General features: G+C 37.6%; 1 protein-coding gene across 2 annotated transcripts in view; it reads right to left on the reverse strand.

Moving 5' to 3' along the window:
* The window catches only part of ZC2HC1A (zinc finger C2HC-type containing 1A), a 57,679-nt gene that overhangs the window by 12,434 nt on the left and 32,186 nt on the right, over positions 1-13,059 (reverse strand). The window contains exons 8-9 of one of the 2 annotated variants that reach the window (XM_070392119.1): positions 8,955-9,071; positions 5,495-5,602 (exon numbers count right to left, since the gene is read on the reverse strand). In XM_070392119.1, coding sequence (XP_070248220.1) covers positions 5,495-5,602; positions 8,955-9,071 — 225 coding nt within the window. The remainder of the gene's footprint in view (positions 1-5,494; positions 5,603-8,954; positions 9,072-13,059) is intronic. The other variant, XM_070392120.1, reaches the window with a different exon arrangement.

The raw sequence follows: 13,059 nt of genomic DNA on the forward strand, positions 1-13,059 counted from the left end.
TATACTGCTGGATCCTATTTGCTAATATTTTGTTAAGGGTTTTAGCATCTGTGTTCATCAGGGATATTAGCCTGGTAATTTTATTTCTTTGTAGTGTCTTTATCTGGTTTGGGAATTAAAATAATGCTGGCATCATAAACAAAAGCTTGGAAGTCTTCCTTCCTCTTGAATTTTTTGGAGTAGTTTGAGGAAATAGGTGCTAGTTCTTTGAATGTTTGGTAAAACTTGTCTGTGAAGCCATCCGGTTTAGGACTTTTGTTTGCTAGGAGTTTTTTTTATTGTTACTGCTTCAATTTCATTAGTTGTCTACTTAGGTTTTCTGATCCTTCCTGATTTATAGAAGATTGTATGTTTTGAGGAATTTGTACATTTTGTCCAGATTGTACAGTTTGTTGGCATATAGTTGTTCATAGTATTTTCTTAAAATTCTTTGTATTTCTGTGATGTCAGTAGTTACTTTGCCTCTCTCATTTCTGATTTTATTTATTTGGGTCCTCTCTCATTGTTTCTTGATGAGACTGGCTAAAGATTCACCAATCTTGTTTACCTTTTCAATGAACCAGCACTTGGTTTCACTGATCTATTTTATTGTAGGATTTTTTTTTTTTTTTTTTAGTTTCTGTATCATCTATTTCTGCTCTGATATTTATTATTTCCTTCTACTTACTCTGGGCTTTTCTTGTTCTTTTTCTAATTATTTTTTTAATTATAGGATAAGATTGTTTATGGGAGATGTTTCTTGAGGTAGTCCTGTAATGCTATGAACTTCCCTCTCAGGACTACTTTCCCTGTGTCCCATAGATTTTGAGTTATTGTATGTTCATTTTCATTTGTTTCCAAGAACTTTTTTATTTCTTCCTTGAACTCATTGGTAACCCATTCATTGTTTAATACCATGCTATTTAGCTTCCATGTGTTTGAATGTTTTTACTATAGTGATTTGTAGTTTCATGCCATTGTGACCCAAGAAGATACTTAATATGATTTCAATCTTCTTGGACTTGTTGAGACTTATTTTGTGTTCTATCATGTGGTCTATCTTTGAGAATGTTCCATGTGCACTTGAGAAGAATGAATATTCTGTTGCTTTGTAAATATCAATTAATTCCATCTTATCTAGTGCATAGTTTAGTCAGTTTCTTTATTGATTTTTTGTCTGAAAGATCTCTCCTGTGGAGTGTTAAAGTGACTGAATTGCTATCAATCTCTCCTAAGAGTCCTTCAAGAGGTTTTTTTAATGTATTTAGGTGCTCCTATATTGGGTGTATATATGTTTATAAGGGTTATATCCTGTTGTTGGATTGTATTATGTAGTTTCCTTTAGTATTATGTAGTGCCTTTCATTGTCTCTCAATAGAGCCTTTATTTTAAAGTCTATTATCCTATATAATAAAAACGTAGTATGCAAATTGTCCCTTCGACCAGGAGGTCATCCGAGAGTTTGACCAAGGGGCGGGGCTTGCCGGGGGAAGGGAGGGAGGCCCCAGCTGGTGGTGGCGGTGGCAGCAGGCGAAGGCAGCAGGGGAAGGGAGGGAGTACCCGGCCGGCCACCAGCAGCCGCTAGGGACCCTACCAGTGCACTATTTTCATGCACTGGGCCTCTAGTGTTAGATATATAAGTATTGCTACCCCAGCTTCTTTTTTTAATTTCCATTTGCATAAAAAGTTTTTTATCCCTTCATTTTCATTCTGTGTAACTCTTTTGTTCTGAGGTGGGTCTCTTGTGGACAGTATATCTATAGGTTATGTTTTATCAATTCAGCCACCCTATGTCTTTTGGAGTACTTAACCTATTTACATTTATGGTTATTATCAATAGCTACTTATTTATTGCCATTTTTATTCCTCATGCCTATGTACCTCTCTCTATCCCCACCTCTTTCCCTCCAGACCTTCTCCTCTATCTCCTCCTCCTCCTTCTTCCAGCAACCCCTTTAACAGTTCTTGAAATGCTGGTTTGGTGGTAATAAATTTTAGCTTTTTTGGGGGGGAGGCGAAGGAGGAGGTTAGGAAGATCTTTATTTCACCTTTAATTTTGAATGATAGCCATTGTGGATAGACTAGTTTTGGTTTCAGATCCTTGCTTCTCATTACTTTGAATACCTTATGACATTCCTTTCTCACATATAATATTTCTGTTGAGAAATCAGCTGACAACCTAATGTAAAGTCCTTATAAATAACTATCTCTTGCTGCCCTTAAGATTTCTCTCTTTGTCTTTTTTTTTTTTTTTAATATATTTTATTGATTTTTTACAGAGAGAAAGGGAGAGAGATAGAGAGTTAGAAACATCGATGAGAGAGAAACATCGATTAGCTGCCTCCTGCACATCTCCCACCGGGAATGTGCCCGCAACCCAGGCACATGCCCCCGACCGGAATCGAACCTGGGACCTTTCAGTCTGCAGGCCGACGCTCTATCCACTGAGCCAAACCGGTTTTGGCATTCTCTCTTTGTCTTAACGTTTGCCATTTTAATTATGATGTGTCTTGTTGTGGGTCTCTGTGTGCTTTGGAACCTGTGTGGCTTTTACCTTCACCAGGTTCCACTAGTTTTCTGTCATTATTTCTTCTATCCCTTGTTCACTTTCTTTACTCTCTCTGGTTACCCCTAAGATGCGAGTGCTACATTTCATGTTGTCTTAAAGTTCCCATAAACTATCCTTGTGCGTTTTAATTATTTTTTTCTTTTTGCTGCTGATTGTTTTTCCTACCTTGTCTTCTAATTCACTGATTGAATCCTCCAAGTTCTTCAACTTGTTGTTTATTCTTTCCAGTGTATTTTTATTTCAGCTATGTCATTCTTCATTTCCAACTGGTTGTTTTTCATGGTTTCTATGTCCTTTTCCATGTTGTTGAGTATTCTTATAACCATTACTTTGAACTCTTTCTAATAAATTGCTTGCCTCCATTTCATTTAGCACTTTTTCTGGAGATTCCTACTATTCTTTCGTTTGGGGCCTGTTTCTTTGTTTCCCCATTTTTGCTGTTTCTTTGTGTTTGTTTCCATGCATTAAAGACTACTGCTATGATTCACAGTCCTGGTGAGATTTTGCTCTGATGCTGTCCAAATCTGGCCTCTTGGTGTTCCAGTCCAGGGCCTCCCAGAAGGTTCTGCGGTGCAAGTCAATGACAGTCGCTGTCCCTTCCTGGCCCTCAGCAATCTGACTGAAGCATGGCAGGACAGAGCCCCAAGTAGTCCCATGGGCGGAGGCTCCATAGCCCAGAGGCTGGGTCTGCCTCCGGTCTCACACCTTGAATGTCTCTGTTCACAGCTGCTCTCCCTTCCCCCATAGAACTGGTGTCTGTGGGGTATCCTGGACCTGGCCAGGGTGGTTTAAACACACTTGCATTGGGGTTGGTGCCCACAGTCTGTAGGGTGGGGCAGATACTTCCTCTCCTTCCAAGGACTGCACTGGCTGAACTCACCCGGGAGACAGGGTTACAATACCTCGTCTATGCCTGGCTCCCTGGCACCCTGTCCCGCCACACCAAGTAGGAGGGCATAGAATAAAATCAACCCAGCTCGGCACTCCAATCTTTCAGCACATCCAGCCCCCACTGGTTGGGGACTCCACCCATGTTCCTACCAGGCCAAATGTCCAAGTCCTCTGTGCCATCAGACAGCCATAGCCATAGAGGTGCAGAATCCAGGATGGGGAACACCAGGCTGTTTTGCAGGTGGGGGGAGGGTGACTGCCTGTCAGCTCGAGTTGGGCTAGATCAATTCTCTTTCCCACACCACACTGTCCAGCCCTCTTCTGGCTCTCTCCCCAAAGTTCTTCCAGAGAATAAAGGGCTCCTCAGATTCACTTCTGGGTGTACCAATCAGACCCCTCTGCTGGCCCAGGTCTTTGCCACATGGCCCTTCCCACAGACACAGATCTAAGTGGACTTCCCAGGCTGGTGTCGTAACAAAGAAATCACTCTTTGTCTGGGATGGTGCGGTCTGAAATTCCCAGGTAGACTGAATCCCCACTGATTCCCACTGCCTGATGCTACACAGGCTCCCCTTCCCTTCTCTGTTGCTCTGGATTGAGGAATCCCTTCCTGGGGCTGAGACCCCACACTCCCAGGGGCCGGAGGCTCCAAAGCTACACTTTTCCTCAGGCTTCCCTGCCATGCAGGTGCACAAGTTGGCTCACCCTCTATGTGTCTCCTGTCCTTTCTCCACATTCCCTGCCTACAATACTTCAGATCATCTACACTTCAGCTGATTTTCAAGCTGAACACTCTGCAGTTTATCCACAAATCCAGTGTGGGGTTTGGAACAAGTGGATGAAGCCTCCAGCTACTCTGCAGCATCTGAGAATCCCGATCTCTTTTAGTAAATATTGAAATTTTAAATGTTTTCTTTGGCATTGTATTTGTCCCAAGATAATGTCTTTGAATCTATCCTCTAATTCACTTCTCTCTTCCTTCGCTGTGACTTATCTACAATTTAAACCATCTTTTGAGTCTAATTTTTTTCCTCATGTTGAGTTCTATTTAGTTCTTTTGCATAGATGTTCAGTATGTGACAGTATATTGCCATTGTTAATGATTCCAATGCCCTCTCTTATTTCTTTTTTTTTTTTAATTTTGTTTTATTGCTTAAAATATTACAAAGAGTAGTACATATTTACATACTTTAAGCAGACTTATTTTATAAGTCAATGGTTGATGATTTCACTATTTTAAGTAATAGGTACTTATACTTATTAATTTTTTCCTCACTGGTGACTGATTGCTAGTTTGTACAATTTGGAATTTCTCTGTATGTCTTGTAAGTCAGAACTGTGTGCTTATGTTTGTTTACCTGTGAGAACCAGAAAGCCTGGGTAAAGAGCATTTCATACCAGATAATTTGCCTTTGCTTTTACAGGCTCTGAGCTACTAAACCAAACTAAGTTATTTTTCTAGTTAAGAATTTCTTAGAACTTCCTTTATATTTTTGTCCCTGTTTTTGTGAGAGCTAAGTACCTTACTCTTATGGTACCTTTATGTACCTTGCCTTACAATTTTTTGGAATAAGTTGGGATGTCTATTAAAAAATATCTATAATTGAGACAAAGAAAATATCTATAATTGGGACAGATTAGAAAGGGAAGTAGGTGAATAATCACAACCTCAGCGGAGGAGTTTAAATGTATTAAAATGCTGCTGAAAATTACAACAGCAGTGGTTTAAACAGTCTATTATTCACTTTGTGGAGATAAAAATAACCATGTTGCAGTTAAAAACAAAGACATGAAAAACACAAATTAATCCAGTGGAACCAAACAAACTATTCTTCAACATTTATAACAATAATTCTAACTACAAAGTATAGGTCAATATTATTTATGTCCAAACTATTTCTTTAGCATACAAATTAAAAGCCAGATTAAATAAAAAACAAAGGAAAAAAATCAGATTTTCTATCAAAGCCTGGTACATATTTTTGTATATGGTCCTTGGAAAACTACACATTTCATTTTTTATTCTGGTTATTAAAATACCAGGGCTAAACATACCTGGCTATGGAATTCTCACCATATGTTTTTCTCTTGCTTGTAAGGACACCTGAGGCAGGATTTCGTGCCAAACTAGGTGGTGTGGAATTTCGAGGTTTGATGTTAGCGCTAGAAAAGGGAAAAGGTGTCAATGAAACAGTATTGAATAATAATCACTTACTTCTCAAATTACTATTTGTATGATTAGAAAAATAATTAGAAACTGTAGACAGGTTAAGTCAAAAGATTAAAATTCAAATAATTATTTTTAAATAGAAAACAATAGTAGTTAAAACTAAAGATAAGCCAAAGCATTTTGCATTTACTAACATTCTCTTGATGGTATATAAAATCAATTAAAATATGTATATATGCTTTACATGAAATGTTTAAGTTAATCATTCTGAAAATCTTCAAGTTATCTACAGCTTAATATCGACATTTCCCTCAAAATAAAGATGTGGTTTGTTAAATGCCTACAAATAATTTTTAAATAATATGTTAAGCATATGAGATGTGATAAAAAAAAAAAAACAGCTACCCACTTTAAACATTAGCTAGCTATTTTAAAAAGTAATATTCAAAATCTGTTGTGAGGAATATCAACTCAAATAAATGGGTTAATACAATTTTCCCTTTAAAAACTTAATTTCACTAACTACACAGTCTGGGCTATCACTGTCAGTAGTGGGAAAGTTCTGGTGAGGACATCCCTGATTCCCTTTCTGAGACTTCAGGGATCCAAGGAAAATAAGGTGGTCGTATGACAGTTAATGGTGAAAGGACAGATTCTGAGATGCAGATGAATCTGCATTCAAATCCCAACTGCTACAACCAACTCTGTTAAGGTGGTCAACCTCTCGGAGACCAAAATCCCTAATTTGTAAAATAGGACCATCCTCACTTATCTTATAGAATGTTACATGATTTAAATTGCAATTTATATGAGCATTTAGCAATGCTGCTGCTGATAATACTATTATTATTACTATGGCTACTGCTGCTACTACAAATTCACATTTATGCCATGGTGCGTACTATATTTGGTATTGCCATATTTCTAATTATCTTCTTATAAATAAGCTTATTTATATATACCTTACATATAAACTTATTTAATCCTCAGAATACCCCTATGATGTAGGTAGAATTAATAACTGCACTTTACAAATGTGACGAAGAGTGGCTAAGTAACTTACCAAAGTGGCACGGCCAAGTGCATTGCTGAAGTAGCGGCTAGATGTTCAGTAAAGTATTAGTTTCTGCCCCCTCTTTAGAGATTTACTCGAATCTTTTCATTTCAGAGATAAGCAATGTTGTGATTTATAAACAAGCAAAATGCTTTCCAAATTTCCTTTACATAGAAAGTTCTTAAACTTTGGCTAAAATTCTTTTTTGTCTACTTATACAGTAAAGTTGAATAGAATTTCCTAAAATTTCAAATAGCTACCATGAAAATAATGTAGGCAACACATCTACTATTTCTCAAATAACACTATATGCTAAATATGATACATATGTAACTTTAATATTCACAAAAATTTCCAAAGATATTATTCCCATTTTAAAATTAAAGAAACTCATAGGCAGAGAGATTAAATAATTTGCACAATGATTACATGATTAACTTGAATTTAGGTTTTACAAACCTTATGTTTAATATGCAATGCTATCATTCAGGGAGAGGCTGCTTTGAATAGTTACTTTAAATTATTTCTAAACTTCAACAAAAATCATCTTTCACCTTGGTACACAGATGACATCAAATGGCCCTCAAATAGTCACTGCAAGTCCATCTATGAGGTGTATTCTACTCTGCTATTAGATAGCCCCTCTAAGGATGTTGCAGAACTGCTACTGTGACTTTTTAGGAATTTAATTTCTAAAAAAATAATTGCCAATAAATGGCAATTCCTCCAGTTGAAAGTCATAAGAGAAACAGAAAGGACTCATTTCTTATATTTTAGCTCTAGAAATAAGTCTTGTTAGAAATTCTATCACTTCCATACAATGTATGCATAAGATATACAGGTAATACAAATACAACCATGTGCGCGCGCACACACACACACACAATTTCACCATATCAATAATTTACAGTTGTTTTAATAATTAGGAAAAAATAAGATTATAAATAATAGCCGCCATATTAAATGCCGATCACGTAATTTGGTAACATCTTCTAAAAGGCAGAATCTGAATGTTAAGAACCATTCTTAGATTCTGGGAAGAACTATCTTCATCAGCACTTGACACATGTTGCCCAGCCTCACATGGTCGAATCTTCCCACTATATACAGTTCCAGCAGTTATGAAAGAAGGTTTAATTTTGGAATTGCACTTAATCTAGCCTACTGCTAGTCAGTGTTTCTTTTAGATCTGCTTCAGACAGCAGTAGTACAAAGAAAACTGGCTTAGGGCACAGATTCTTCCTTCTAGGGTTTATCATTAACTGCTTAAAAATAATTCAGGGCTGCTGGCTGCTAATATCTTCAAGACATTCTCCATCTTTATTTAATTGTATATCTAAATTTACTACTTTTCATACATGGTAAGAGAATATACAATAGTAGACCTTGGTTTAAAAGTTACCTAAGTGAACTCTAATAACATATTTTTCACCTTTAATAAGTAACTTAATTTATTAGGCCCTAATTTCATAATGTTAAAATGAGAGGGCTAGACCTGTATTGGAGCCCACACTAGTAACCCTTGAAGTCTCACGTGAAAGAGTTCCAAAGTGGCTTTCACATCCTTTTCCTGTTTTACATGGAATTCATAACCATCTAACAAAAAGATTGAGGTCCCTACATGAAATGTTTTCTAAAATCGTTTTTTCAGGCCTTAGCTGGTTTGGCTCAGTGGATAGAGCATCTGTCTGTGGACTGAAGGGTCCTGGGTTCGATTCCAGTCAAGGGCACATGCCTGGTTGCAGGCTCAATCCCCAGTAGAGGGCGTGCAGGAGGCAGCTGATCAATGATTCTCTCTCATTGTTGATGTTTCTATCTCTCTCTCCCTCTCCATTCCTCTCTGAAATCAATAAAAATATATTTTAAAAATAAAGTAATAGAATTGTTTTTTCTGCCTTTTTATATCAATTCATCATCAACTTAACTAAAAGATAATCTAGTAATATATTATATACATGGCATAATATTCCCTATATTCTTCTTTTCAAAAATACTACTCCTACAAAAAAAATAACAATTATTGAAGGTGACTGCTTTTTCAACCTCTAAAAATTAAAATTGAATGGAATAAAATGTATGCTCTAAAAACAGCTTTAGAACAATAGAAATGTTCACCAAAAATCAAGCCGTTTTAAGTCCTAAAAGATTATTTAGCACTTTGTGGCTTAAAAATCATTAAAGTAAGATTTTTTTTTTAAGTATAGGTATGTACAAGTTTATAGTATTCAGTATATAAAGCTTTTAAGGAAATATCTGAAATAGATTAACCAAACTGAGTTACAAATACTTACTTGTAAATGGGTAATAACTCATGTCTTTTGATGGCACTGTCTGATTTTGTGTCACTGCCATACAACCTTTGCACATGTCTTCCAGTTCGAAGTGGAGGGCCTAATTTGTCCATTTTACTATTAAAATATATAAAGGTGTACCCATAAGGAGATTGCTATGTTTGTTTCTTTATATAAATTTTTTTAAAGGCATTATTCTGGTTCATCAGAAATCCAACCCCCAAGCTCTTAGTTATCTGACTGCCAGGTAAGGATTAATGTGACATCTTCAGATAGATCGCACAATGTCCATTAGTAGATATAAAAATTCTGACCATGCAGGTCACCTGGCCAGTTTTGATGACGAGCCAAAGAAATGCCACATTGGTGCACAGCAGGGCAATGAAATTAATGAAGACGCTTAAGACAACAACTGTTTCAAGTAAAATTTGTGAAGTTAGATGGGAACTGAAAGTTATTATTCTAATAAATAAGACAGATCTGATGCTTATTTTTATGGAGCTCCCAAATAATCTCACTTTTTACCTTCCCTAAATTCATAGAACCTTTCTCTTGTTTTCTTCTTTATTATTTTATTTTATCATTTCCCCTGCATTTAAAAATTACAACTATAAACTAAAAAATCAAATAAGTATGCATATCTTTATCCAATTTGACTTTCTAACAAAGAATGACTATTTTAGAAATTTAGCCAGAGAAAAGTAAAAATGAACCTATGTGAAAACAGTGGGTAGCAATTGAAAAATCACATGTGAAAACGTGAAGTGGCCTGGCCAATGTGGCTCTGTGGTTGAGCGTCGACCTATGACCCGGGAGGTCACAGATTGATCCCCAGTAGGAGGCGGCCGATCAATGGTTGTCTCTCATCAATGATGTTTCTATCTCTCTCTTCCTTTCTTAAATAAATATATATTTTTTAAAAAGAAGTAGCCACGCCAGAAGTGTAAAGGATCCCCATCTAGAGGGCAGTAGAGGAATTGCTGGTTTGTAAATAATTCATTGTTTTATATCAACCAAATAACCAAATCGTGTACTATCACCAACCAATATGCATCATCGTAGGGAACAGGGGAAATTAAATTATGAAATTAGGAGAACTACCTTAAAAGCCCACTGAATAACACCTCACTGCTTATTAACTTTGGAATGCTTGTTTGCTCATTCATTCTTTCATATATTCACTGACAGTACAAATCCTGAGCACCTATATGTGTCAGGCACTGTGCTACATTCTGGGGATATCATGGTAAGTAAGAGAGATTTGATGCTTGTTCTTATGGAGTTTCATGTCTAAAAAAAAGAATCTCTTCATTTTTCTAGATTATAAGGGTCTCTAAGGAGAGACAGATTTCATCCATTTTTATGTTCTTTTATATCCTGTACATGGCAGGCATTTTGTTGTAAAGGTTGATATTAATACTCTGCAGGTGGTGATGTTTACATCACTTAAAACATTTTAAAGGTTTTTTTTTTTAAAAAAAAAATGCCTTCATTAAATATATATTAAACAAGATTTCTAAAATATCAGAGATTAATTTTGAAGGTTAATTTTATTTGTGAAAGATAATTGGAAAAGTTACCTATTTGGAATTTAAACTAACAAATCAGAATTTTCTTTGAATTGTTTAACAATGATCAAAACATTAGTGTTCCAACTGTTATTTTAACAAACTGTATCTGAATTTAGAATAAGGAATGAAAGATTTTATTTTCTTTCTCAGAATAAAGTTAATAAAAATTAAAATGTAGAAAAATTTAAATTGCATTTTTAAGTCAGATTCTTTTAATATAAAAACTACTCAGATCTTACATATGATACAACCAAGTTCATTTTCAGAAAGGAGATGTATAGAATCTAATAAAAACCTAGCGTAATTAATGGAAATATTCCTTATATTTCTTATATAAGATAATTGCCAGTATTTTAAGAGCGATCAGTTGGATTGAAGTCTTTCAATTCCTTTTGATAATATCACCACTTTTGCATATATAAGATGATTGCCTAATAGAAATGCAGGTTCTGATAATGATTTATCATGCCATATACCTGTTTTAAATTCAAGTCAATTGATTTATTTATCTACCTATACAAATATATATATATGTATATGTATGTATATACATAAACACACACAATTAAAATGTTACTTAGGCTAAATGTAAGTAAATGTTAGTCTTAAACGAAAAATCATGTAAACTTACATTCTGCTATAATTTGCTACTTTCCACTATGTTCATATCAAGGTATAACCAGACAAAAACTAAATTTATAAATTTCAATAATATAATCAAAATATTACCTACATAAAAATGTATACATATAAATACATTATATGTAATTTACATTTACAATAATTATATATAAATATCCTATCTAATAAAAGAGAAACATGCAAATTGACCGTAACCTCGACACCCTTCCCATGGGCTAATCAGCAGGATATGCAAATTAACTGCCAACCAAGATGGCGGCCGGCAGCCAGGCAGCTGAAGCGAACATGAGGCTTGCTTGCTCCAGTGATGGAGGAAGCCAAGGTTCCCCGCCTGCAGCAGCCCAGCTCTGAGCTCCAGATGCAACAATGTTGCAATTATAGAACCTAAACAAACCCCAGGTACCTGCTTTCAGCCAGCGCGGCCTCAGAGCTTAGAGCGGCCAGTGATGGCAACAGAGTTTCAATTATAGAATCTAAACAAACCCAGATACCTGCTTTCAGCTGGCAACAGCCTCAGAGCTGGAGCCAGCTCTCAGCTCCAGTGACAGCCATAGAAGGTAAATAAATCCCAGAATAAAAAAAGAAAAGAAAAAAGGAGAGGCTGGGAGCTTCAGTCGCCCACCAGCCTGAAAACAGCCCTCAGCCCTCACCCAGACTGGCCAGGCACCCCAGTGGGGACCCCCACCCTGAAGGGGGTATGACCAGCTACAAACAGCCATCATCCCATCATCCAGGTTGGCCAGGCACCCCAGTGGGGACCCCCACCCTGAAGGGGGTATGACCAGCTACAAACAGCCATCATCCCATCATCCAGGTTGGCCAGGCACCCCAGTGGGGACCCTGACCCTGAAGGGGGTGTGACCAGCTGCAAACAGCCATCATCCCCTCATCCAGGCTGGCCAGGTACCCAAGCGGGACCCCCACCCTGATCCGGGACACCCTTCACTGCAAACCAGCCGGCCCCCACCCGTGCACCAGGCCTCTATCTTATATAGTAAAAGGGTAATATGCAAACTGACCCTAACAGCAGAATGACTGGGAATGACTGGTCACTATGACACACACTGACCACCAGGGGGCAGACGTTCAATGCAAAAGCTGCCCTCTGGTGGTCAGGGCGCTCTCACATGGGAGGAGCTCTGCTCAGCCACAAGCCAGGCTGATGGCTGCCATTATAGCGGTGGTGGTGGGAGCCTCTCCTGCCTCCTCAGCAGCGCTAAGGATGTCCGACTGCAGTTTAGGCCTGCTCCCTGCTGGCAAGTGGACATCCCCTGAGGGCTGCCGGGCCAGAGGGATGTCTGATTGCCATCTTAGGCCCAATCCCCCGGGGAGTGGGCCTAAGCCAGCAGGTGGTCATCCCCTGAGGGGTCCCAGACTGTGAGAGGGCACAGGCCGGGCTGAGGGACCTCCCCCCACCCCCCGAGTGCACAAATTTTTGTGCACCGGGCCTCTGGTCTATAATAAAAGCGTAAAATGCTAATTAGACTGGATGTCCTTCCGGACAACCTTCCAGATGAAGCCGGGGCTGCGAGGGAAGCCCAGGTCCCAGGTCCCGGGTGCCAGAGGGAAGCTGGTGCCAGCAGCCAGGGGAAGGAAGGCCTACTCTTGTACAAATTTCATGCATCGGGCCTCTAGTATACATATAAAATCTTATTTACACATATATTTTAAAATACTATGTAATAAAAGTCAATATTGGAGTAATTAATAAATTTTTTAAATATTAGTTTATAAAAGAACTTTCAAATACTTAAATCTTTCCCTAAAGTACCCAGACTTAGGATATAACAGATATTTCTCATATGCCATCTTCATATTTATTTTGGTGTAAACACTTCCGTACTCCTACTCAGTCAAAACTTTTTTATCAAACCTCCTATTTCTGTGCCTCT

Source organism: Myotis yumanensis, unplaced genomic scaffold, assembly GCF_028538775.1.
Source record: "Myotis yumanensis isolate MYYU_CA2020_CCGP unplaced genomic scaffold, mMyoYum1.0.hap1 SCAF_15, whole genome shotgun sequence".
Classification (NCBI taxonomy): domain Eukaryota; kingdom Metazoa; phylum Chordata; class Mammalia; order Chiroptera; family Vespertilionidae; genus Myotis; species Myotis yumanensis.